The following is a 27,607-nucleotide window of genomic DNA, read 5'->3' as shown; positions in this document are numbered from 1 at the left end:
TCCAAACGTAGACGCATTGTTTTAAAATTAACTTAATTAAAAAAGAAAAAAAAATCTCGAAACAACAAACCAGGAAAAAATAGACTGAAAATCAAACAAATAGCCTGCGAATACAGCCGCCTCTCATTCGCTCAATTAGACCACAATTAGAGCTTACTAAAAACCTATGTAAAATTCATTCTTCCCGTTTTCCAATATTTATTTCGTTAAGCCTGTTTTGTTCTGTGGGAACGGTTTGTTGCTACTTCGAGCTAAAAGGATCAGCGGTCTTCTCCACTAAGGGACAATTTGTGTGATTGTACATAAAGTAGCAGCGAAAAAAAAAAACGTTTGTTTTGACCAAAAACCCTAGTCTTTGTGCAGTTTCGAACGTTGAAAATGAAATGACGGAAAAACGAAGATGAAAGTTTCTTTAAATGGGAGTGTCTAATCCTACCAGACCCAGAATCAAAATCTAAAAGGTGGTGTGATGTGGTGTTATTGTCACGTGACGGTGGAAAGGTCAAAGATAATCATTTGCATAATCGATCATATCGTCCAAATGAGCGAATGACCTCATTTCACGGAAAACTGGCTCTATCCAGAAACATTTGAATGGGCAACACAAACTGAAACTGTCAATGGGAAGACGCTATTTTCAGTTTCATAAGAAACTGAAAGAGCGTACTCTTCACGAATACACGTTTGCAAGGTTTTAAAAAGTTGCCGCACGGAAAATTGAACAAGTTCGAAAAGCTTTAACTTCCTGTTGACAACATGATGCGAATCGTAGCTGCATCCACAAGTTCTGTGGTTTCTGTGATAACTGCCTCTATATTTTTGGTTATTAACATTTATCTAAGGATATATTTCTTATGGATTCGCATTAGCACATGGTAAGCTCTCAGTAACTTTTTTTTTATCGAAATTATAAAAGCTCAACCCTACATTATTTTATGTGACTTATAACCACATCGGTTCCAGTCATAAGCTTAATAACTTCAAGTTTAATGTATGTCCCCAGTGCCTGTAATCTTTAATGTTTTGATAGTGAGGGCAAGATAGAACCAGCAAATTATTTAAAATCTCATCAAATTTTCGTTTTAGGACCGGTCCAAGGGTCGAGGTATTCCAAACACCCCAAATAATTTTAAAAATACGAATTAATTATAAATCGAATAACAAACAGTGCTTATATTGCGTAATGTCTGAACATGTGTCACGTCACGAACTTGTACAGTTGTGCACAGATTGCTAAAAAACTGCAAAGATTTTTTTGGAGGAGTGGTAATTGATTGTGATTTACAACCAGCATTTAATAGTTCTAGGTCACTGTTCAAAATTTAACTTCTGAATTTCTTGGGTGAAATTAAATGCATCTATCTAGAGCGGTTTTCACTTGAGTGTCGAAAGTACTTTGCGTTTGCTTTGGTTTTGCGTTCACTACGCTTAGTGATTGGTTTAAAAATTTCGCGCCACTTTCTCGGCCAATCAGGAGTAAAACCAAAACCAATCGCGACTCGCTCGCGCACGTTTTCTCCGCGCTTCGTGCAAGCTACATGTAATTGCTTCGAGCTTTGATTGGTTCACTGGATTGTTTGTGTCGTTTATGATTGGTCAGAGTAATTACTTTGGTTTTGGTTTTGGTTTTGGTTTTACGACACTCAATTGAAAACTGCTCTATCTGGACATATCGTTAATTTGTGAGAAAAACTGGAGCATTGGATAATGTATATACACAAAAAAACAGATTTTTTATTGGCTTAGCAACCATTGGATATGTGCCGTTATATCATACCCAACAAACTTGGTTGAAAAAATTGTTGTCCGGTTTTTTTTTTGCAAAATAAAATAATCATTATTTACCAACACAGTTTTTGGTTTTTGTTTAATAAAACAACTATTATTCCTGTTAATCATATCTATAACAAAATTCTTGATTTTGATTGGTTCTGCGTGCGCTTATTTGTCTTATTGGCGCGTGATCACGTGGGTGTCCAATTACAGGTATCCAATTTGAACAACCTCAAATTGGATACCTGTAATTGGACACCTACGCCATTCAAGCGTCAATCATGTGCATTTAAATGAGTTCTTTCTTGCTGTTATCCTACTGTTTGTACAATGAATTGAATTTACCTTTGACTTTTTCAGACAAAAAAGGTTTTCAAAGACTTTCTAACCTTGAATTTTGTTACTGATACGAATGAATTAGTAATTGGATCTCGTGCCGTACAATTCAGAGAGTAATCAGGCTCGTAATCTCAAATCAACCTCGCGCTGCGCGCTCTGCCAATTTTGAAATTACTCGCCCGATTATTCTCTGAATTGTATTTCACTCAGTCCAATTACTATTACTAATAATAATTAATTGTTTTTTTCTCTCTACTGCAGGTTTTTAAATTGTATTCTGTCATTTATACTTGTCTGGTGGTTTGGGTTGAATGATGTGACTATTACTATAGGAGAATTTAGGTTTTTATCAGTTCGAGGTGTAAAAGTAAGATGGAAAGATGATCCAGGATTGGTAAGTAGTATACCGGTATTAATTTATTATAATGCATATCTAGAATAGTGATAATACATACATTACATACATACATATAGGGGATTGTATTTTGTATTAGGGGAATTTGGACTATGATCATTTGTTGATCTTCTGGCTGAAATGCCAATCACCCGGCCAGTTGTTGGCAAGCTTTAATCAAAAGAGTGTACTCTGATCAAGCTCAGCCCCCTCCCCCTACCTCAAAACACCACACATGAGAGTCTGAAATACCATAAATTTTATAAGACTTGGCCTGTCCCAAAAATAAGCCGAGGGATGAAAAAAACCTTCTGAGCAAAATTTAAATTTAAACTTAACCCAGAGCTTAATTACTCAATAATAGTATTGAAAGTTTACAGTGCTGATCTCAATTATTATTAATAATTATATCAAAAATATAGGCTGCAAAATAATTTCAAAGTAAAAGTATTGTTGTTACCCTTTACTCTACAGACTATTGAAGAAGTATCATACAAGAGTATTAAGTGGAACTTTGAAAAACTTAGGTAGGGTGACAGGGTGCATGAATGGTTTGCAAGGCAGACAAGGTCGTGTTTATTGTATTTACAACTATTTACACATGGTATTGAAGTAGTCTTAAAGTAAAAACTCTTCTCTCTTGTTTTATTTCTAGGGATATCACAATACTATTTCAAATAAAAGATTTACACAGAGAGCTATTTACTGAAATAGAGGTTTGTTTACTAGATATGTTGTGTTTTAAAATGTTTTTTTTATTTTGGGAGGGGGGGGGGCAGTTTTGTTTGAAAACTAGTTTGAATAACTAAAGGTTTGTTTGAGGATTAGGAGCACTCCTTTTCTTGTACAGTCAACTTTCTCTAAAACGGACACCTTCGGGACCGGCTCCAACTGTCCATCTTAGAGAGGAGTCCGTCTTATAGGGAGTTTATTTACAATAAAATGACTGAAAAACGGCAGGCACGGGACCAACACCAGGTGTCCGTCTTATGGAGGTGTCCGTCTTATAGAGGTGTCCGTTAAGAGAGAGTTGACTGTACATGTACATTTATTTCTATAATGCAGGTAAATCTGAGCTTAGGCATTAGCTGACCTACTGTTTCTTTTTATTTATTAACTGGTTGAATTCTTAGAGCCTAAGAGGGTCTCAATGGGGTGGTGGCTCTTATGGTTAACAGTTAAAATTTTGGCTTTTTTACGGCTAACGGTTAATTCATTTCAATAATGGTTAACAGAAGTTAAAAGTTAATTTTCATTGTTTTAAAAGTTAAAAATTAATTTCCATTATTGAAAAACATATTTTAGATCTCAGGGCCATTCTGGGACGATGAAGTGAACTTGTTTGGTTTATTTATAATAATTACTGACCGATTTTTTATGGTTAATGGTTAAAATTTTCCAATTTTTACGCCGTTTTAATTATGCGCCGTTTTAATTATATGCTGTTTTAATTATGGCTAATGGTTAACCCCATTGAGACCCTCTTCTAAGCACCTGCCAGTAGTAAATTTTTTGATGTTATTTTCCAAAAAACAACAACAGACGGACAAGAAAGCTTTACATTTTAAAATGTTTCCCTGCCCCTCCCCCCTCCCTTCCCTGGAAGGAGAGGCACAATTAACATTTATAGATGAATTACAGTCCGTACTGCGCAATCTCGGCTGCAATGTTTATGTGAGCCTCACAAACAAAGCAAAACTAAAAATTACGTGACAAACTTACCTGTTTCTTCATTATTAACGCCAGATATCCTTGCAGAACAAATAATAACAAGTAGAAGAACCTTGACGCTATTTCAAACCGACGTTTCAGCTCATCGGAAGTTCTTGAACGAAGCGAACTGTAATGGCGGACTAAAAAACTTCATGTATGCTGTCACCGAAGTGTAACGTTTCAACGAATTCAAAACAAAAACGTAAACAAACCCCGAGTCTGCGCAGTACGGACTGGAAATCAGCTTTAATATTATTATTAACAGTATGGTAAAATGAATATTTATTAGACATTAAATTTTGTGTATTAAATGATTATCCTGATGTGTTATTTCATATGCTATTTTTGTAGGATTCAACAACTGACATCTACACTTCTTTTATTCTTCACTGGAAAATGGTGGGTATACATGCAAATTGCATTACACTGTAGATCAAGGAAGACTTGTAAAAAGTCTTACAGTAGTTATAAAATAATAAATTAAAAGTAAAGCTCAATAATTCTGCATCAGTCCAAGTGTGCCACAGGTGATCACTTTTTTCCAGAAATGCACACAACAATGAAAATGGCAAATTTGCCAAAATTTTGCCAAAATTTTTGGCGAAAGCTCTTGGAAGCTCACCATGTTGATGGATTGACGGTTTTGGCAAATTTGGTGGATGTGATGAATTTGGTCACACTGCCAAACTTAATGTAAGTTAGCTCAGAGTGTGAAAACCTGCCATGTTGATGGACTCAGGGTTCGTACGCGTCTTGAAAACCCTTGAATTTTAGGAGTTCGATTTCAAGGCCTTGAAAGTACTTGAAATTGGTTTTTGGTCCTTGAAAGTCCTTGAATTTTTTATTGAACGTCGACGCGCTTCTTGAAAGATAATGAGAAGACCGCCATTGAAAATAATAGATTTTTTTAGTTCTTCAGCAAGCACATCAACGGCACAACGGACTGAAAATCATTGATTTGGAGTGAATTTCATGCAAAAAAAGTCCTTGAATTTTCCAAGAAGGGTCCTGGAAAGTCCTTGAATTTTTGGCCTGAAAAAGTGTACGAAACCTGTGGACCTAATGGTTTTGCAATTCACCAATTTTGCCATTGCATGCATTTCCGTCTGGACATATTAATTTTTATTGCAGTGAACTAAAGATCACTTTTTTCTTAATTCACAGCATTCTCCCAGTGATCTGCTCAGCAGTGATCTGCGTAATTCCAGTGAGACTATTCCAACATCCTTTACTTTGCTACATGCTACAGATGTGGAAATTGGAAGCAGGCTTCGTGTACATAGAGGAGGTTCTTATGTTGCACTGTTTGAGGTAAATTATCCATTTATTAGAGAGGCGAGGGGAGGGGTACCGGTGATGCAGGGTATGCTCTAGGGGAATTTGACAGTTCAAAGATTTTTTTGCATTCCTTTCTAATAATATTGTTCCTTAGACCTAAAAATGCAAAAGGAACTGTTTTTCCAGGGCCTGTTTGTACCTTGTAATTATGGCAAAGCTGTGTAATTTGTGGTTTAAATTATGTAGTTTTTTATTTGTTTTTTATTTTTAAAAAACCCAGCTTCGATTGATTTGTTTTCTTTAATTGTTTTAGATATAAAATTGAAACTCAAACTGGTTTAATTAAAGAATTTAGGATCAAAAAAAGTTTAAACCTTGACATACACTGTAGCTACAGAATTTCATACAGATTGATATTATAGAGGTACATGCAAACAGTAGCAGGTGAATACATTTCAGGAAACAACTATGAGAACTGGATAAAATCATAAAATGGAGTAGGTGAGGAGGCAGGAGCCTGGGAGAATTGAGGGTGGGAGGGGTGGGAGAGGAGACTGAAGAGGGCAGGAAGTGGGAATTTCAAAGTAGTGGGAACCAGGAGAAATTGTTGAGAAAAAAATTGCAACATTTTGTAATATTTTACAATAACCTCAGCTAACTTGCTTTATAAAATTGGAACTTACATTCAGTTTCTTTATAAGGCTGCTATTATAGATGGACTTCTGGTACCTTCAGAAGAAGCTACATCACTGTACATAAAAGGGAGAGAAATGACGTACTGCTGTGGGCCTTATGATCCTGGACTTATACAGGCTAGAAGAGAAAAGGTATACACACTGGTTTAGAATATAAGTGCAAGCCATAGGGTATACATGTACAGTCAACTCTCAGGCTCAACTCCAGGGCTCGAGACTAACGGTTGCCAACTAGCCAAAGGCTAGTAAAAATGCAGTTTTGGCTATAGCTAGCAGCTTTTGGCCTTTCACTAGCCAAAATGGCTAGTAAAAAAGTCAGGCATTAGTGGCAAGAAACCGCATTTATTAAAGTCGTCTCTCAGAGAATAATTATAACTAACAGGTAAACTGTTGACATTATAGAATGTGAAGCTTTAAACAAAATTCTAGTTGACAAAAATGCGTGAACAAAGCCCAATTTTTAAGGAAAAAAACATGAAGATTTAAGGAACATTTTACGGCTAAAGGTGTAAACATTATCGGACATTGTTTTCACCCCCCCCCCCCCACCCTAAAAAAAGAACTATGCTTAAAATTGTGGCTAGTAGAAAATACGTTTTGGCTAGTGAAATCAAAGCTGTCACTAGCCACTTGGCTAGTTAGCCAAAAAGTTAGTCTCGAGCCCTGATTACGGACAGGAGCTGAAGTCCCGGTGAATAAGAAAATACAGTCAACTCTCGCCTTGCGGACACCCCGCTATTGCGGACGCTCGCTATTACGGACAAAATCCAGATCCCCGGCAAATAAGGTTTGACTGGAAATGACGCCCGTTATTACGGATATTCGCTATTACGTACACTAAACGACCCCACGAGCATGTCCGCTTTAACGAGAGTTGACTGCAGTACTGAAAATACTGCCGCTACTTAATGGACTTTCTCAAATAACAGACACCAAATTGTGGTTCAGAAGGTGTCCCCTATAGTGGGAGTCGACTGTAGCTGGTAGATTTCAAGCTGTTGTTTTCCTGGCACCAAAAATAGTGTGAAACAACAGCCTGGAAACTGTGTTTGCAGACTATAGGGTGTATTGATTAATGGAACAGCATCTAATGTTACAAGTTCTGCGTTGCTTATGCTTTTAGTATTTTTTTAGGACAGTGAATGTAACAAAGTGTCGAACGACTGGGAAAATGTGATAGTTTTACCACAGTTCTGTTTGTATACATTTTACTGTTTAGAACTTTAGAAGTGACTTGCCTGGGCTGGAGAATGTTGTTTGTTAACAAGTTTTGCTGTACACAACCCAGTGGTTTTAACACTATGTCTGTTCTAGTTTTCTGTTTCTCTAGTCAAGGTGGGTTAATTTGCTTTCATAATTTTGTACCTTTCAGGTCCTTAAAATGTCACTTATGGATTTTCTGGGCACGTGGTACTCAAAAGGCCCTTCTCAGATTACAATAAGCTATCACGGAGTGCAGGTCTTTCTTAGCCCAAGCAAAGTTAATTCTTGTGTAATATATCAGAATCACTTGTTGGCTCAGCTGTGGAAAGGTAAGATTTTCTTGGATTGGTAAAATTTACTCCTGTTAGAATTCATCAGATAACCTTGTGGCTGTAATTTGGGAGTTGTTTTCAGCAGTTTTTTTGTGCAATTGTGTTGAAGCATCTGCAAGCTACTACACATACATAAACATACGCATAAAGCCTGGATAGCCTGGAATTCCCTTTGTCTAAACAGCCCAGAAAGTCTGGAGCTTCGTAATCTAGAAACTAAGTAAAAAAGCCCTGGAAATTTAAAGTTTTATAAAAACTTGAAAGCCCAAAAAGAGGTAGACTTTATCTTAAAATTAGGTAAAACTGATTGCTGTCAACAGAAAGATATATCTGCTTTGATTGCGAACCTCTAATAATAACATTGCAAAACTTCATTTTTTGGCTCCTAGCTTAAAAAAAAGCCCTCTCTTGCATTTGTGTTACTTTGTTTAGTATCTTTCAGGCGATTAAACTTTTGGGTGTGGTTTATGTTTAATTTTATGCTGTCAGTCTGCAACCTAAGAGGCCACGTTTTGTTAACTTTTGTTTATGTTCTATTTAGGATCACAGCCTGGATCTTCTGTCACTGAAGAAGTCAAGAGTAACCCTGACAAGTCATTAGAGGTAAGCTAGAGGGGTTTTCAATTGTCATGAGTGTCGTAAAATCTACTAAAGTAAAAGCTCTAATCAATCACAAAAAACAGTGACAGGCAATCCAGTGAACCAATCAGAACTCTAAGTAATTAAATGTAGCTGGCATGAAGGACGGGAAAAATTGTGTGAGCAAGCCACGATTGGTTTTGGTTTTGTTTCTGATTGGTAAAGAACCATGCAGTAAGGAAAAAACAAAGCGCATGCGAATTAAAACTACTTTCGATTTTCAAGCGAAAACCACTCTAACTTCTTCAGTGAAGTAATATGTGCAATTTACATGTGATTGGTCCAGGCATGCAGAAATGTTTCGTTTTATGTTTGAATTATACCCAGCACTTATTTTCTTGTTTTCTCCTGTTTAGGTGAATGTGAAGTCTGATAATTCTAAAGCCTCAATTTGTTTTCAAGATGGAGGAGAAGCTATTAGTTTAATCATGTCATTCAATCTCTCTCTTCATCGGAGGAACAGAAAGGTACGTTTTTAAGACGATCTGTTCACTAGTCTACACATGTACAGTGTAGTTGGAACTAACATGGACCAAAACTTTTATGCAGTGCCCTGTATAACCTTGAATCTCCATTTCTCAATACAGCTTGTTCGTAACTGCTTGCATACCGTAATTTGCTTTCATCCACGTCACTCCACTTACTCGCTGTGCACCTTCTCATCAGTATCCGATCCTCCCATGTCCTTCAATTTACCTAAAAAAATCTAGTTTACTACCGTTTTGTAATTTTGTGACTAGGTTCTTTTCTTCTCTAGGCTTACATGTAGATACCTAATCATCTCTTTGCCCTGCCCTTTATATGCAAGGAGCTATTTTTTTAAATTCTGTATCATTATTTTCCCTTTCAGACCCAGTACACAGCTTCAGTGGGAATTCAAGCATTCGTTCCGAGCAGACAACAGACAAGAGATCCTTGTGTAATCGTTGGAAATGAGTTGATATCTGTGCCTTGGGAGTGCACCTTTACTGTAAGTGAAACAGTCAGTTTATCTGCACGACTGTGAAATTAAATAACATCAGAGACCAAGGCTCTGCCTTAAAAAAATGATAGTTCTAACCAAGGAAGTTTCACTACTGCAAAATTTTGTGATTAGAACTATGTTAATCTGTTGTATTCAAAGCTTTTGTGAAGTCAGTCATATTCAAGTGAATTGATCCTAACATAAAACCTTTCTTCACTAACTTTTCACCTAAGTTTTTCTTGAGCGAGCGACTCAATTTAATTTCTAGAGGGTAGGAAACGCAAATAAAGAAAATCTTCGTCTGGTGCATTACTGACTCAAGTGACGTGCCGACAAATTCTTAAAACTTAGAAGTTTGTCAGGAGAATTTATATTTTAATCTTGGAGCTGTTGAGATCCATTGTTTGCTGTTTTTCACATGTTGGCTTTTTTTTAACTGCAGGGAAGTAGATCTGCTGGCCATTCCACAGTGGCAAGAGTAACGTCTGAACAGAACTTTTCTCTGTTGCTCAGACCTGAATGTGTTCCAGTATTCTGGGACCTCCATGAGGTAATTTATTAACTTAATGTGGTTTTCTTTTCCTTGCCTTTTTTTTCATATGATCTAATCTTTCAGTCTTATGTCGTGCCTCAATGGGTTTTTCATTCAAATTCCACTTATTTTTCAGGAGTATACCAGCTTATTGGATCTGAGACATGTAAGCAGTTTGCTTGGATTGCTAAGGAAAAAGGTAGAAGAACAGTCTTCACCAAAACAGGTATTGACAATTACGTTGAAAATTGATTAAAAGAAAAATTAATGTCATTTTTGTTCGTTTGACATGTTTCAGTGGTGATATTTGAAGAAATTTGTGCTTGAATTAAGGCAAAATGTTACCCAGTCTTACACGACGCGAAATGCCGTCTGTTCATTTAACCAATCGATAATCAACGCAAACGCGCTGTTTGTCCAATCAGTTAGCAGCACTACCACAACCAATCGTGACCTCGGCTTCCATGCATTTTCGCGCGCTTGACGCCGGCTGCATGTTTAGATTTCGAGTTGTAATTGGTCCGTTGCGTTTTTGGTGTTTGTTGTAATTGGCCAGTTGTTTTGTTGTTGATAAACAAAGAATGATGGTATTTTTCGGTAGTGAAGTGAGAAAGATGAATATTATTGTTCATCATGTCAGGACCGTGGGACAAAGAAGAAAACTGAGTTCCCGACAGGAATCGAAACCCATAATCTCCCAAACACTGGGCAGGGGCTCTTACAACCGACCTACGGAGAGACTCGTGATGAGCAAGGCGGCCAATTTACTAGGTTCATTGTAACACGCGTACTGCATACTGCTAGGATCAGCAATGTCGACATATAGTTTACTGTAGGGTGATAATGGTCAGGTACTCAGATTTTTTCTTTGTTATCATTATCATGTTTGGATGTTAAAGTCGTTTTAAAATTTTGTTTTACGAGAATCATTTAAACTCGCTCTGTTCACATACTCAGCACATGCCACGAGATATATCAGAGTCTCTTTTCTTTCCTTTATTGTTTGTTTTCTGCTAACATGCTCGTTGTTGCCGTTTTTTGTTTAAGATTTTTATAAACTGCAAAGGGGTGAGGCTTTCTGTAGAAATGGATGTATACGAAGAACTATTGAATGTCAGCTTCGAAGATATAAAGGTAAACACACTTTTATAATTGTTTACTGTACTTCATCTGAAATCTTGTACAGGGATTTGCACTTTTATCATGTTTAGAGTTCACCCCGTTTGGAGTTTACCCCCACCGACTGTGAGCTTCTTGTTTGAAAGAGAGCGACTTGTTAGCGTCATTCTAGGCCAAAACGTTAAGAGTACTACCCATACCACCTGAAGAAAACTGAGCTTTCTCGAGCGTATTTCTTGATCCCGCGAGTAAACACCCGCGCGTTTTTACCCGCGAGACCACTTGCGAGTATTCACCCGTGCGTGTTCAGTAGCGTGTCCCGGCCAATGTACACATGCAACGCATAACAAATCTTTATTTAATTCTAAAAAAAAAATTGATCGTTGGTAAACTATTACAATAAATGTTTAAAATTTACATTCTTCTCATTTATGTTTTTTTTATTGATTTTATTTTCAGGCCGAATTTAACCGAGACCAGCACCATACAACTTTGGAACTGAGTATCAAAGATCTTGAGGTAAGCCCGCAAACTATGAAAACGACACCTTCTACCACCCTCCTCCCTCCCCTTCGATTACGGCTCCAGTTAAATCTATTCTTTGGTTCAAATTTAGAATTTTGCTGAAAATTCTAGATAAACTCGAAAAGACTCGGGCCATCTAGTCGGTTAAGGATCGAGTTTTTCGTGAAAAAAAGTATATTCTTTTGTTTTTATGTTAATTGGCCTTCGTGGTCCCGATCGCATCTTGCAGAAGTCAAAAGAATATTTGGATTAAGACAAGGCCATGGAGGCCAATTAACATGAAGACAAAAGAATACAGGTTTTTTCGACCATTTTGAGAAAAAGGTGTACAGTGTATATTCTCTTGTTAAGCTATATGAATGAAAACTCCTGAACGCGTTCTTATGGACTAATAAAATGTTACTTTCCACAGGTAGAGGACTGCACAGATAAAATAATTGCACTTCAACAACAGAGGTCTAACGGGATCAGTTCCCTGTCGCTTATGAGATTTTCACTCATGCAGGATGCAGCCAAAGAAGAGGAGAGAACAATTGTTAGGGTACATTTTAAGAAGCTTACATGATGTGTAGTTTAGAGAAAAAGTAGCTGTCGTTTTAACGCCAGGGTAATGATTTGGAATTTAACTGTTATTTCGAACTAAGCGGTAGATTGACTTCTTTCCCTTGACAGGGAACGAGGTTGAGTTGCTATTCAGTTCTAGCGGTTAGTTTCGCTAATGCTTCCTTTTTCTTTCTCTTTATTCGCAAGCTTAGGATCTAAGTTAAGTTTTCATTATATAGGTGGAATTTTTCCCCCACAGCGCGCGCTGTCATTGGCGAGGTGCGCCGTTTTCCTCAGTCTTCGTTGTGCATACAGTAAAAACCCACGAGTAAGAACCTACCTTTTTCCACTTGAGCCTAGACCGTCTCTTAAATAAATGGTAGTTAACACAATTTTAAGCTTTTAAAGTTCTTAAAAGGTTCTTAATTTCTAAAGAAAAGTTTACATTGTTGCCAGTAGAACGTTCAGTAGTATTCGGCCTATTCCTTGTATAAAATTTGTATCCCCATGAGTGTTTATGTAAAAATGAACCACCAATCACTTAGAACATGAAATTATATACAGGTAAAGAAATTCCTGTCCTTTTAGGCTAAATAGGTTCTTATAAAAAGGGGGTCTAATTTGCGAATTTTGGCGTAACAGGTTCTTATGTTAGGCTCTTACTCGCTGGTTTTTACTGTATAACAAATCCACCGAGGGAAACATTAAGATTCGAGGGAAATAAGATTAACTGGCTTCCTGAGGGACCAGTCATTAAGTGTTAACTGTTGAGTGTTCTGCTTTTTCACAGAGACTTCACATTGAACTTGGAAATTCAACAATTTTCATTCAAGAACAGCTGATTTTAAAGTTGCTGCAGTTCGCTGGCATCAAAGAGAAAACTCAGTTATGGGGCGAAGAAACGAACGCAGATCAAGAAAATGCCAACGAAAATCTTCCAGCTTTCCTAACAACGAGACGATTTTATTTTGAAAAACTTCATGTGGAGCCGTTTCAAGTCGTGGTGACTTGCAATCCTGCCAACGCTCTCCCGGATGAACTACAGAGTTTAAAAACTGCGCTGGAAATTCCTGCCGGGTTCCCGCCCCTGATGGAGAACGCCAATGTTCAGTTTGGTAAATAACATTTAGACTGTATTTCCTTTTTATTGAAGTTGCCAGGTATAGTAATTTATTGCGCGTTACCGAATTTACAATGTACAAATCTTTAACCAACTATAATTTAAGACATTTCTCCTCAAATATACCACTTTGATCTTCGCCTTGAAAATGCCATTTTAATCGAAACAGCCCTCGTCCTAGTCTTCTTCGTAGCCACTAGCCACGAAGCGTTGCATGGCGCGTTAGACTGTTCACAGCCCCTATTTTTCCGTGAAGTCGTAGAGGTCGATCGTTGAGTTCGAGGGGCCGCAATCTGGGCTTCTGAAAGTGAGCGAAAACTGGGGAGAGTACAAAATGCCCGTGGTCCACCCCCACACTATTAACACCCAGCGCCCCTACCCACGGGCATTTTGCACCTTCCCGAGTTTTTCGGCCCTTCGAACTCAACGATCGACCTCTGTGAACGTTGGACTGTGAACGTTGTAACAAAGCTAGCTAACGTTGTACTTCCTTAATTGCCAATCTTATTCATTTCCTCTTTTGTTTTCTTGCAGGAGAATTTTTACGGACTGGAATCAGCTACAAAACATTAGTTTCTCTCGGTCGAGACGCCAGGAGACATTACCTAAAGGTTGGTCAATATAAATTTATGAATTATACACTGTTAACCTGGCACAGTTTTCCTGTGTTGTGCATTTAAACTATTTTATTTTTTGTTTTCTAGGAGATCGGCCGCCAGTCAACATCCCTTCTTGGCTCGCTACATCTACTTGGTAACCTCTCCAGCCTACAGGATGAAATTGCCGATGGACTCGCTGACCTGAAGGAGACTGGTGACTACATGGGATTCGTCAGACACGTGCGAGGTGGCCTGGCTGAGTCCTACTACAAGGTGCGACAAATGAAAGCCCTGGGAACCCTTTGGGTAGAACTCTGGGGTAGATTTTGTTGTCATTAAACTGGGAAGGTGGTCAGGCAACTTGAGGTGGCGAAATTATATTCTGAATTCACCAAAGTGATGATTGAAACCGAGAAACCCTTTGAGTAGACCCCTGGGGTAGATTATTTTGTCATTAAACTGGGAAGGTGGCCAGGCAACTTGAGGTGGCGAAATTTTATATTCTGAATTCACCAAAGTGATGATTGAAACCGAGATACCCTTTGGGTAGGTCCCTAGGTGAAACAACACTGTAAATGCTGGCGTTAAAATTTACACAGTGAATGAAGTAAAATCCCTGGTAATCCATGAAATCCCCTGCGATACATTCAAAAGTCCTACGTAGGGGCAAAACGTTGCCTAGGATACTTATTGTGGCGGACTTGTATTCGCAAACTAGATTTCTAGGAACCTTTTGGATGAATTCTCAGGGATTTTTTAACGCAGAGTTACAAGTCTATCAAGGATTTTGATGTAGCGAGAACTCAGAAGGCATTAAAATCCCTTGCAATCTTCCTGTAGGACCCTACAATATATTTTAGTGTCTTAAAATTGTCTAACCGTGTGAACAGGCTCCCTTGCAGCCAAAAAAACAAAAACAAAACAAAAAACGAGTCGAGGATGATCCATTTTGTTTTAATCATGATTTTCTGGAGTTGGAATTTTTAACTATCGAACGTCAAAATATATCGTTCAACTTCATCCGAGCATTCCTGGCGCGCCACAAGAATAACGTTACCCGCAATCACTTTCAACGTTGAAATTACGAAATATCGTACGATCTCTTTGTCTCGAATGTCATTCGCCTGGTCGTTCGCGTCTCATTTTAGTACATGGTTCTTTGCAGTTCGCAGATTCGTGGTCAGCTTGCATCACGCAGGCTCCGCAATCAAATACTCCATCGTCGAGTAATAATACGCCCGCAAGCAGCTCAAACGCGTCCATGAAATCTGTCCGTGGCGTTGTGGGGAGTTTGACGAGTTTTCTTCTTAGTCCACCAAGAGATACGGGTCAAGGAAGACTGCAGGTTGTAACACGTGCATTATTGATGTCAATTTGCTTCTTATTTGTGTTGTCTCGTTTTCGTGTATGACCGGGAGACTTGATAAATCGCAGGGTCATGGATCCAATAGCGTGTTGCTTGTGTTGTATGAAGTTAAAGGGACTGTGTCACGGCTAAGTTAAAGTTTATTTTATTAAGTTTGCCGAGTACACGCTATGAAACTTAATGTTTGCAAAGAAATTACTTCTATGGATCTAAATGACAAAACCATAGCTTTATTGCAACCAAATGTGTCTCCCGGGCGTTATAATTTACAATGACAAGCAAACAAGTGTTAACTCTGAAAACTGTTCAGCCCAACAACATTTCAAAAACCTATATCGCAATCCGTTTCAATTTTCGTCGTTTTTGGCCATCCATATTTTTTTTTGTATTTGATGTGTTATCAAAATGTTCCTTAACTGTTTTAACAGGATATTTTTATATTTTAACGAATTTGATGGTCCCTTTAACTTTAAATAATAGTTAAAGTAATTGAATAACGAGAGCAAATAAGGACTTTATTTTTAACTACCAGAAACTCTGTAGATCTTAAACAGATAAAACAAGTACATTTTTTTCTCAAAGAACGACGTAAGAAGAGAACGAAAAACTGGGTTAAACTGAAAATTCAAGATATCTTCCAGACGTGAACGGGAAAAACGTTTCTTACGCTTCAATTTCCGTGCTCTGTTTTAGCTCTCCAACTCACCCGCTAACTCGCCACCGGACAGTCCGGGAAAGAATTTGGCGCCCAGAAGACTGATACCAACAGACTCTGAAGACCATGATTCATCAGGAAGCGAGGAGAACAGTTTCTCGTGTATCCAGTCTGTGGACGGCTGGGAACTGGTACCGAAGGATGTTCACAGAAAGTTAAAGGGGCAAGAGTTTCTAAACAGACTGCAAGTGAGCATGCGTGGTGAAGTGAACAAGGACGAAAAGTAAGAAAAGGCTTCACTTGGTGTGAACGAACAAACCATTTTCGTCCCCAGAGCCACTTGTCCTTCTTAGCCGGCGGAGTTCGTGCACGAGAAATAAGTGCCTTTGGGGACACATGATTTGATTGGCTGAGTTTTAACAAAAGGAAAACCAATCAAATGAACCGTTTTATGTACAAGAGTTTAAAAACGATTGATTTGATTGGCTAGATTTGAAACTCCCTTTGTTAAAATTTAGCTTATTAAATCAATGTGCCCAGAGCCACGTGTTTCTCGTGCACAGGCTCCGCCGCCTAAGACACACAAGCGGCTCCGGGGACGAGGTTGCAAAAAAAAGAACGAACGAACGGACAGACAGACAGACAGACAGACTGACTGACTGACTGACTGACTGACTGACTGACCAAGACATAACAGACAGATAGTAAACAACAAAAAAAAATAAAGAAGCTTTAGCCTTGTCGATGTTTTGGCCGTGAACTGGTAACAATTTACTCTCCAAGAACAGATTGTCTTGATGAACTGCTAACGCTCAAAACTTCAGCTGCTTTTTTAAGTGGTGGTCATTGAGCAGGCTGAATCACGAATAATATTCTCAGACAAACGAGAACGCAAAAAACGCAAATCTATAAAGGGGACTTATCCAATCTATCAACCGCTTGTTTTCTGTCTTTGTTTTTCTATAACTCTTTTTCTCCATTTCCATCTTAGCTATCGTTGATCATCCGTACTTCCTAAAAGGATCAGTATTATTTGAGGGAATTGTTTTACAGAATAAAATCTGTAGCCTGCAGTGCAGGCGTTTTCCGTGGGCGCGCGTAGTACTAGTTCGCGATCAAAATGCGTTCGAATATGCTCACTAAATACGCCTGCTTTGCATGCTATAATGATTGTGTCCCTTCCTGCTCTCCTTCACAGATTTGTCAGTTGTTTAAAGCTGCGTCATCGGAATCTCGAGGACAAACTGAACGCCCTGGTAACGAGTCAGCACGTGTACTTCATGAGGGTCGGCTCACCATCAGCTGACCACGTGGTTCTCACAATCAAACTTTTCAACCTGTACAAGGCGCGACACAAAGACCAAGGTATGTGATAAGTGCGTTATTGCCTGACTTCAACTCAAAAACATTTAGTTTGCTAAATGAACAATGTTCTCTTCCAGATCAAGAGCATTACTTGGAATTACTGATGAGAATATCAGGAGGCAAACGACTGTCCCTCCCCTCCCCTAATCCTGCCGACAGTCCCCTAGTCCGGTGTGGCTCTGTAAAAATTGCACACAAAGCGACGAAAGTAATAAACGAGACAAAGAAAAAAAGCGAGGAAACTGGGTCAAGCTAGCAAGTCACGCCAACACTATCTTGCAGCTGACAGAGTGTGCTAGCTGCACCCGAACGCTTTGGACTTTCGCGCCCGCAAAATAAACCGCCTGTTCTGCAGGCTACCTCGCAGCCGGCTTTTATTTAAGAGTGCACGTACATGGACGCAACTGCTGTTGAATTGCTGCAGTTTTCAAGAAATCTTTATTTTGTATTGTTGGTTTTTTTTTCTAGTAGAGAGTCATCGTGAGGTGATCTTTCCGATGCTATTTTCATACAATGTCGGAGAGATAACCTCAAATTTACCAGGAAACCAGCTAGGGGTTTCTTCTAATTGGGTGTACTGTGGCGTGATAATATATATAATAATTTTCTACTCCATTCTCAATTTTGGTAATAATTCAGTGTAACTGTCTGTCTGAGTTGGAACGTGTTTCGCTCGTAGTTTAATTGTCTTCGATTAGACTGTATATAACAGACTGTCATTGGGGTAAATTTAAGTGGCACATTGATAAGTTATTATCGTAATTTATTGTCAGAAATGCATTGCAGATCATTCTCAAGCTTTATAGTCGTGCGAACTTCTCAGGTGGATGTTTCTTTTTGGGGTGGGGGTGGGGGGGGGTAGGGATTAACGTGTAAATAAAAGTAAATATCATTTTTCACTATATACAGATTTATCCTGGATTTACCCTTGCTGTTACAAACATAACGAGGGGAGATTGTTTTCTATTACATTGTAAAGATTTTGCTATGGTTTTCATTGCCTGCTTTACTTTCAAAGAACTTTATATTATCATAAATAAATAATCTATAAAATTAGGATAAACAGATAGGGTGATTTTACAAAACTGGTGAAATTAAGGGGTTGTTTTTTATTTTAAATTAAAGAAAAAAAAAATTCCTTTTTTTTTTTTTTTTTTTTTTTTTTTAAAAACTTAGCCGTTGAGAATCCCCAAATTAAGGTTATATCTTCCTTTACATGTTCAAAGATAATGTTATTTTATGGCTTACATTGCCTACTACTAATTTTTAGAACAGTTTAGACCAAAAATCTGCGAAATTCCCGTGGCATGGCTCCTTTAAGTTGTTAAAAGGTGAAAAGGAAACACGCATTGATACTGTTTACTACTTTTTTCACAATTTCTGTGAATCACTCTAAAGTCGACTAAATTCGACAAGTTTAGATATTTCAGTTGGCAGTTAAAATTAGCTTTATAGTTCACTGATTGCTTGTCAGGGCCAGAAGTATTTTGTTAAAAAAATATATTTATATTTCTTAAAATGCATTTAACAAAGAGCTATAACAGATTTATGACTGAATATTCGTATGAAAGGCTATCAGAAAAATTAATCGCCATATTGTGTATATAAAAAGTTATGTTCAGCAAAAATGACCCGATTTTTGCGCGTACTTAGTGGCGCGCATAAAATTATTTTCTGTATAAACGAAGCATTTTGGCACTTCGCTACGATATGCTCTCGCTCTAGGACGTTTTGTCACAACCAAGGTCAATATCTATTTTCTTTAACTGTTTGCCATACATTTCTTTAATGCTACTTATGAGAATTTAGTCTTAGATCAAGAGAACATTCCCTTGTTGGCTCACAACGTTTTTTATGAGGCGAGAAGAAAAAATGTTTATCTCTGTGGGAAGTTTTAAAGGTTGAAGTTGGTTGGGGTTCACTGTTCTTCTGGTGGATTTAGTATTTTCTAAATAAATGGTTCATTCTGTAATCTTTTGTTTCATTTTGTTATTTTAACTACACTAGAATTCGACTTTACAGCGTTTCTTATGTTTGAACTGTTCTTGTAACAGAATATCTAAGGTCTATCGTAGTTCCGCCCTTTCAACAAAATTCTGCATTTAGTAGAATTTGGGAACGAACCAATGTTTTTGGTATAGAAATGGCCTTCATCGAGTTTAGCACATTTAATTCCAAATATGATACTGTTTTAATTTTTAGAAAAAAAATCAGATTAATAGTAATTATAAAATTACGATTCTCAGTTCGCCTTTGTAGGGCGTGCTCCACCTTTTATATAATAGTCCGTTACTTGGATAAGTTGTCGTATCGATTCTCATCGTATTCCTTAGTTAAAAAAACCCTGTTTTTCTGACTTTAAGAATTATGTCAGTTTCTCGTATATCTAATCGCGTCGATGCCGTTTGGTTACAGCACTAGAGGCTCGCCACAGTACACGTTTTGACGGCATATACAGTTTCAACCGACCCGCACCAGTATCTGTCCGAGCGGGAAGTTGTTTTTTCCTTCGATTAGTTTCTGCTTGATCATTGTTTTGCAGAAGAACGAATAGCACCGTTTGTCGGCCCGATCACCTATAGTGTAAACTGAGTCTGAAAGGGTGCCAGGTTGCTTAACATATGCTGACGTATCCTTAGTGTTCATGGTATTTCTGAGTGATAAAATATGGACACTTTTTGGTCAGCAATTTTCAATTTGATCGTGTTAATTACCGAGTGGACGAATAAAATCGGAGATACTGCGAGCACCAATTACTTTCAATTTTTGAAGAGCTCGCCCTTTTTCCGAGTGCACAAAAAGAATCGTTAACTCTTCGGGTACCCTCACTATCAATTTTCGAAGTGATTGTGCATCTTCCAATTGAACAGAAAGGACATCGGATATTCTTCGGGTAACAATCTTCCAGGTATTCGTGCTACCCTGAGTGGCCAACAGGAATCGCAAGCTCTTCGTAAAGTTTTTCCTCTAACCAAGATACGCACAAGAGTCGCCATGATCAAACATTTCGTGTGCGTCGGCGTTTCCTTTGTTTTATCTTATTGACGATAATCCTTGCCAGCAGATCACCAAACTCCAACACTGTAAGAATACTGGCGCCGAGAAATAATCCCAGCTGACCACCAATGTCACCTAAAGACAAATGGAAGATATTCTGGCAGTCAACAGGGAGGCGGAGGAGACCTCTTCACACATGATAAATGCTTAAGTCATTTTTGGATATAAGTTATTTTTTGACAGCTGTTGAATATGCCATGGCAGAAACCCTGTGAAAAAAAACCTGTGGAACCCCTGACAACTTAATCGATTAAATGGAAAAACCTCTTGACGTACAAACAACAACAAAAAAATCAAGCAAGCAAACAAGCAAACAGACCGATAAACAAACAGACGAACGAACAAATAGGCAAGCTAACAAACAAGCAAATTTAAAGCTAGCAGACAGACAAAAGACAGTTACAGACAGACAGGTTAAATCCTGACAAAAAACAGGTTAAATCCTGTTGCAGTTCTTAAAAACTCACCAAACAAACTTTCCTGATCGTATGCTTGCCGCTGGGTTATAAGCGTTACTTGCATTTCCTCAAAGTACACATCCAACTCAAGGAAGTTGTCCCTGTTTGAAGATAAAGCTGATTCAGTAAAACGTACTACTTCTCCCTCTTAGTTCTGCAAAATCTTGAAAAATGAACTAATTATATACTATGTATAATCAAACGTTTCATTGAACCAACGTTTTATTCTTTGTTGTTCCTTACCTAAGATAATGTCTCATGACGTCCTTCCTGACGTGTTTTCTCCGCGCCAGTACCTCGGAGAAATGTTTGGCGGGGGTCTGGGCGTAACTTAGCTGTACCTGGTATTTGGTGATCTCACAGGGGACTGGGCACTCGCAGTTGTTGCTTTCGTTTCGAAAGATCTCTGTGTATTGTTAAAAGGAAAAATGTGGTTGAAATTAACATGTGGACAAAAGAGAAAAAAAAAAAAAACACTCTGATCTCTTTGAAAGATAAACTCGTTAAAGTTGCTGCAGTAAACTTACCCATAGCAGGCCAAACACAATTTTTGACTTCCTGGGGTAGACAGGGGGGAGCCTCGCCTGTAATAGAGAATTAGTGTTAAATACCATTAGTACTTGCAGATATACCTGTTATTCAATGATTTGAGTGGTATATACTTTGTGAGATATACAACGAGTAAATTCTTATTGCTTTCTCACCAAACAACCATACATAAGAGCCGATGTCTTTCCAACCTTGTAATTTGCCATAACACTGATCAAGGTATAGGAAGGAACAAGTTGTTATCAGTTGTCGTATTAAGTTGCCATTTTTTGTTGTTGCGTTCTTTTGGTATTATCATTACCAAAATATGGGTCAACACAGCCAAAAAAGCGACTCTTTTTTTTTAGCACCTATCACGTTTCCAAATTTGATTTTGGAAACATCATTTGCAATCATTCTTCCTCTTAATAGCTGAAACGTTGAAGCTTTGCATAGTTCGCTACTTACCTTCCAAATCGTATGATCTACATTTACACATGTTGATGACGTAATCAGCTCGGCATTTGAGGAGGCAAGCAGACTTGGTGTACTTTTTGAAGCCAGCTAAGTGTTTGTCTTCACATGCTGTTTTGAATGGGCGCGGTAGATTGTGCATCTGATGAAAACAAAATGGAACAAAAGATAAAAGTTATTTAGAAACCGCACACTAGCTTATGGTGGGAGGCGCGGAGGCCTAATGGTGCGCTCGACTCCGAGTCGAACGGCCCGGGTTCGAGGCCTGGCCGGGGCGCTGCGTTGTGTTCTTGGGCAAGACACTTTACTCTCACAGTGCCTCTCTCCTCCCAGGTGTACAAATGGGTACCGGCGAATTCACTGCTGGGGGGTAACCCTGCGATGGACTAGCATCCCATCCAGGGGGAGTAGCAATACTCCTAGTCGCTTAATGCTACAGGAACCGGGATAAGCTCCGGCTGTATGAGCCTCATGGCTCGGACACAGACTTTACTTTACTTACACTAGCTTATGAAGCTAAATGATTGAAGCCATTGCAATTCCGTATTACAGCACTGTTTACTAAATTTCGAAATGCAATCCAAGCCAAGCTTAAAACACGCGATCCTTACGTTCAAATGCAATTGCAAGCATAGTCATTGGCCCTCGCATTGTTACAACTTAGTTAGTCATTCTTTTCTTTCTGACCCGGGAGTCACCGAAATTTGTCGAGTACTGTGTTTGCAGAATTGAACTTTTTTTCCGGGGGTGGAGACAAAACTGTTTGGTTACTTTAAAAACACCAGAAAACTTAGAGGTTATAATAACGTTTTGTCCGAATTATAACCTTGTAGCGTTTTTCGTAACAAGAGTTATTGCGAAAATTGTTTCGGGAAATAACAGTATTTGTGCAGCCACCAAATAGAGTGTTTTCATGGCAGTCATGTTGGAGGAGTCAAACAATAAAAGATATTTGCATAAAAATGATTTTTTCCCAAAGGAAATCATTCTATTGTTTCACTCCTCCAATATGGCCGCCATGAACACATCTATTGGTACCCTTCTTTTTTCCGAAAAAAAGCACTGAATTGATGCCAAAATTTGCATAGAGATTAAGTTTTTTTATGTTTAGAATATGTGAAAAGGCATATATATGTGGGAATTTTGATGACTTAAGAGTAAAACCAGCAATTGTTTGGCAGGTCACATTTTCGTCACAATTCTCACGTACCACTTCCTTCCTGAGCCCGCAGAATGTATGCGTCCCTGGCTGAATTGCAAAACCGAGTTCATTGATCAGCGGTGGTTCTTCCTGGTCATGCACCATGACCTTGAACCCAGACGAGTCTCTGAGCGATCCATAATATTGATCTTGTTGAACACTGAGAGATAATCTGAGAGCGTAATCCACGCCTGCACGTTGTACTTTTAAAAGAGGGTGACCTTTCAAACCTGTTAAACAGGAAATAAACCAGTTATGGGAGCAGTGTCCCAAAACATTACGCCAATCTTAGTTTACGACTTTTAAGTTAAGTTAGACGTTTCAAGGACAGTCATAACGTTATGATAAGTTCAAAATTCGAGGATATACATGTAGTTAAGAGAAAAAAGGTTAAAGGGACCGTGTCACGGATTTAAGCCAAACTTAGGCATAGGAAATGACCATCAGATTCGTTTAAATATACAAAATAACCAGTGAAGGAACATTTCAATGACACAGCAAATACAAAAGAAGGCAAGGATGGCCAAAAGCGACGAAGATTGAAACGGATTGTGATGTGAGCTTTTGAAATATGGTCCGGCGGAACAGTTTTCAAAGTTAATCTTGTCTGCTTGTAACTTTAAATTATAACGCCCGGGAGACACATTTGACTGCAATGAAGCTATGTTTTTTTCATTTAGAATCATAGAATTAATTTCTTTGCAAACATTTAGTTTCATAGCGAATATTTGACAAAATTTTATAACATAAAATTAAATTAGTCGTGACATAGTGCCTTTAAAATAGATTATGAAGAGTTGAAAAATTTGAGCCAAATTTTAAGATGCTCCGTGCATCCGTGAGGTAAAGAAACCCATCCTTTCTGGTTGTTCATGCCTTTCTTCTCCAATTAGGAGCTCGAAACTTAATAGTAAAAATGTAATTTTTTTTATTTCAGTTTGTATGTCACAGAATCGCCTAAAATACTGATTTGAATAAGTGGAAAATGCTATGCGAATAAAGTATCAGCGATTCTTCAATACAGTTCATTTACTCGCAAAACAGAGGCATTCCAAAAAGAAATCTCAGAAGAGTTTTTGATTAATGATTGAAAAATACAAAAACAGGTACAAAAAAACAGTAATTAAACGAAGATGATGTAATTATGTAGCCTACTTAGTATCAGTTGGCACTTTTCCAGAAACACCTCGAACAGATATTCGGGGTACTCACATCTGTTTGAAAATAGGGGGCATTATGTTGGCACATGTCACCGGCTGAAAAAAAAATTATCTTCAACTACAGTCGAAGTTCTCGTAAGTGGACACCCTCGGGACGCGAAAAAAGTGTCCGTAACTGGAGCTGGCCGCTTACGAGAATAGTTCTCGTAAGCGGCCACTAGAGGTGTAGGGGATAAATGGCCGCTTAAGGGAACTTGCCATGCTAACAATAACCGGACGGACGTGGAAGACGACAAAACAAGCACTGAAATATGGCACTGTAATTACTTTAAAATCATTGTGACGAACGGCAATGTGAATTTGATTGATAAACACAAGATGCAGAGGTTGTTATTAGGATTTTCTTTGGGGTGTCCGCTTACGGGAGCTTAAAAACAAGAAAGAGTCTAAGTCGTAATCTCTGAAAGTGTCCGCAGCCGTTTACGGGAATGTCCGCTTACGAGAATGTAAAAATACAGAGTTTGTATGGGAGTTAAAACGGGGATTCAAACAAGGCGGCCGTAAGTAGAGCTGTCCGCTTACGAGACTGTCCGTTAAGAGAGCTTCGACTGTAACTGGCGATTGCTCCTTTAAACTGATGACACATCGAGATAATACATGCAACTTAAACTACACTAAACCTACCTGAGTTAAATGTATAGCAAAGTCCAAACTCAGTTATTACTGCGGTGAAGTTCTCAGGCCCACACGGCTGCGACTTCCATCGACATTTTTTGATCATGTGATCGATTCGATGCCCGTGAGTCCTCACGAACTGCGCAAAATCGAACGAGTCGTCAAAGTCGAAAGACGTGTCGTCGAGCACATCTTCGTCATCGTCGTCGTCGGGTTTTTTCGAGTCCTTTTCTCGGCGACGACGACGAAGATAGTTCAGAAAGTTCGGGATCGGCGAGCGCGCGAACAGTACTTCTTCCTTGTTGTCGATGTACTTTTGAGGCGCCAGAATCGACATGACCTGTGGTTGACAGAGGATACAAATTAAAGTGAGTAAGAGTTGAAGTACGGTATTTATCTTACTCTGATTTGCTCTTCTATAACGACTGTTAACGAGAGATTGGTGCAGGGATGGTGCATATGCGAGAGCACCCGCCTCCCACCAATGTGGCCCTGGTCCGAATCCTGGATCTGGCGTCAAATATGCCCCTTAACGAATCAGTGTATGGTGTTATAACGAAGTTTCCAGTATAACAACAGATAACGATTGATATTCTTCACCCTTGCCAAAGTTTCTCACAGTGAAATGTACTGGAACAAAACCCCGGTGTAACAAGTCCCTTGGCACTTCGTTATATCGGGGTTTCATTGTCGATAAATGACACTGCTAAGGGAGTTTACCCGTTCTTTGCGTTTCTTCGCTGAGTTATTGATTGATTTGTTGATATTTTGTCTTTCAAAAACTCAGTCAATCTTATGATACCTGTTATACTTTAGCCTCTGTTATCTCTAAGAACGATAATTACTAATTTCCCTTTTAGGTTCACTAATAACAACAATGCAAGATGCTCACGAGAATAAGGTGATATAAAATCAACTTCTCCCATAAGGTACTATAAGAAATGTATGGAGACCAGTTATAAGAATTTGTATGTTAACATCAAGGCTTAAGCTGAAGCTATTTAATACAGGAATCGTCTTTCTCCATTACAATTTTAAATTCATTACTTATATCAATCAGTATATGGATAAATACAAATTATTTTCTTACCTTTTCGCCGATTGTCCCATTTATCAGGTAATAAGGAAACAAATTAAAATTACAAATTGAAACGGCGGGAAATATGATCTCGTCCAGAAACTCCACTTGAACTGTGGTGGTGATGGGGCGATCAAAGTATTTTTGTATACTCTTCTTGCTCTGTAATAACAACATCATAATCGCAAGTATAAGAATAATAAGCCAAAAGATGCGACGAATCTTCGGCCCAGGCTCAAATATGAAACGAAATCCGTGAAGTGTGAGGCTATGCAAGAAATTTTGCCATAATTCGTAAGTTGTCGGGATTTCCTCTTCCTCTTCCTCCTCCGTGTCGCTATTAGCGTCTTTGTGTTTCTTCTTTTTTGGTGACTGTTGCGGACACGCCATATTTGCGAAATTGTACGAGTTTATTAACCCTCGCTGTAATATCTCCAATAACGAAGTCTGTTGCGTTTTTACAACCACTATATATTCGTCGATCACGGTTTTATCCGGTGTGAAATCCAAGGGATGAAAGCCCCTTGAGTTCAAATAATCTGTATCAACGGGCATTCTTAGCGACCATTATTTACCAACTGTGCCGTTGGGAAGTCTATATCGTCAGCCATTTTCTCTGTGTTCTTGAAAAATTCCCATTGTCGATTTTTCCCTCTCAGTTGGAGTTTTTTCCTCTCAGTTGGAGTTTAAGCACAACTTGTTTAGTTAAATATTCGGTGTCAATTGTTTGAAGTTAACTTCCGTTCAAGAAACGTCTCGCTGTCACTGATTTAACTGACGTTAAATGTAAACGCCGCGATTGCGAAACGATAAACGTTGTACTCAATCGAAGATAGTATCCCAGATGAACTAGCTTTCCTCAATTAATGAATTTTTTCATCAATTTGTAAGTGTAAATGCTTCGATGGAAAAAAGCTAAAACAATTTTCAGTTATTTTGTCCCTTTGTTTCTGTCTGACATGGTTTGGCAGGGTTTCCCACCTGCAGATATTAAACAGTGCTCAATGAACCATTGATAAATCAACCATGTTTCAACTGAAACTGTTTGACGAGCTGCGCTAATGACATAATAGCGCGCTGGTACCGGTCAACTTTTGTGCAAACACTGTCTTGCATGAATTGAAGCAAAAACTGTATGTTCCTGAGCGGCGCTTTTCGTTTGTCAAAACTGCCCGGCCAGACCGGTATATTCGAGAATAGGATTCCGTTGTTAGCGAGATTTGTCCCGTCAAATAAGTCAATATATAAATATTACACATTGTTATGGTGGATTTGTGGAAAAATCTCACGGAAAAGGCTCATTTCACATTCAAAACCACTGGAACGGCCGGTCAGTTCTGACAAATGGAAATCGCCCTAAGAAATAAGTACTGCTTTTATCGCTGTGAAATTGACATTGATTTTGGCCTGCCTAATTCCCATCTGATCTATGTGTAGTTTTCGCTCGTAACCAACCTTCTTAGAAAGTTTTACTGAGATACTCAGACAAAAACTATTGAAATCTGTTAGACGGCTTTGACGGCGGTCGATCACTCGTTGTAAGCGAGCGAACTTTATGTAGCGCTACTAACAGATGACAAATTGTTAATCACGATCGTCTTGGTGGCAAACAGTGTGCCAAACATTGCTTGTTGGATATAGTTCCATGAATTGGCAGGCACAAATACCGCCAATTATCGATCATTATCTGACCAGAGCAGATCGACTTTTACGGCTACAAGCACTCACTGAAGTCTGGTATCTTAACTCTTATTTTTTTCCTGCATGTTATATGTTATAAAAGTTATTGAGGCTACCATAACTTTTTTGCTTTGTATATTAA

At 38.5% G+C, this 27,607-nt stretch overlaps 2 protein-coding genes across 2 annotated transcripts; one reads left to right on the top strand and one right to left on the bottom strand.

The window, feature by feature from the left end:
- The first annotated feature begins 368 nt into the window (after window positions 1-368).
- Window positions 369-18,242, top strand: LOC144660688 (intermembrane lipid transfer protein VPS13D-like). The gene is made up of 24 exons (XM_078521393.1): window positions 369-875; window positions 2,374-2,506; window positions 2,981-3,033; window positions 3,162-3,222; window positions 4,571-4,618; window positions 5,384-5,530; window positions 6,199-6,324; window positions 7,565-7,724; window positions 8,269-8,330; window positions 8,723-8,833; window positions 9,217-9,336; window positions 9,773-9,880; window positions 9,999-10,088; window positions 10,910-10,996; window positions 11,441-11,500; window positions 11,919-12,047; window positions 12,840-13,164; window positions 13,704-13,780; window positions 13,874-14,041; window positions 14,934-15,113; window positions 15,828-16,072; window positions 16,988-17,154; window positions 17,232-17,478; window positions 17,515-18,242. The coding sequence occupies exons 1-23, from the start codon at window positions 757-759 to the stop codon at window positions 17,408-17,410; spliced, it is 2,955 nt and encodes a 984-aa protein (XP_078377519.1). The 5' UTR covers window positions 369-756; the 3' UTR covers window positions 17,411-17,478; window positions 17,515-18,242.
- Window positions 18,243-19,713: 1,471 nt separating this feature from the next.
- On the bottom strand, window positions 19,714-26,717 carry LOC144659931 (acid-sensing ion channel 2-like). Its single transcript, XM_078520463.1, has 8 exons — window positions 25,798-26,717; window positions 24,717-25,047; window positions 22,882-23,102; window positions 21,666-21,813; window positions 21,197-21,253; window positions 20,913-21,075; window positions 20,679-20,770; window positions 19,714-20,286 (listed from the first exon to the last, which is right to left on the bottom strand). Exons 1-8 carry the CDS (start codon window positions 26,338-26,340, stop codon window positions 20,153-20,155), a joined length of 1,689 nt encoding a protein of 562 aa, XP_078376589.1. The 5' UTR covers window positions 26,341-26,717; the 3' UTR covers window positions 19,714-20,152.
- Window positions 26,718-27,607: the final 890 nt, after the last annotated feature.

The sequence above is a fragment of the Oculina patagonica genome, chromosome 7 (assembly GCF_052425735.1).
Source record: "Oculina patagonica isolate OP01 chromosome 7, crgOcupat, whole genome shotgun sequence".
Taxonomy (NCBI): domain Eukaryota; kingdom Metazoa; phylum Cnidaria; class Anthozoa; order Scleractinia; family Oculinidae; genus Oculina; species Oculina patagonica.
This window is presented reverse-complemented; position numbering and strand designations above follow the sequence as displayed.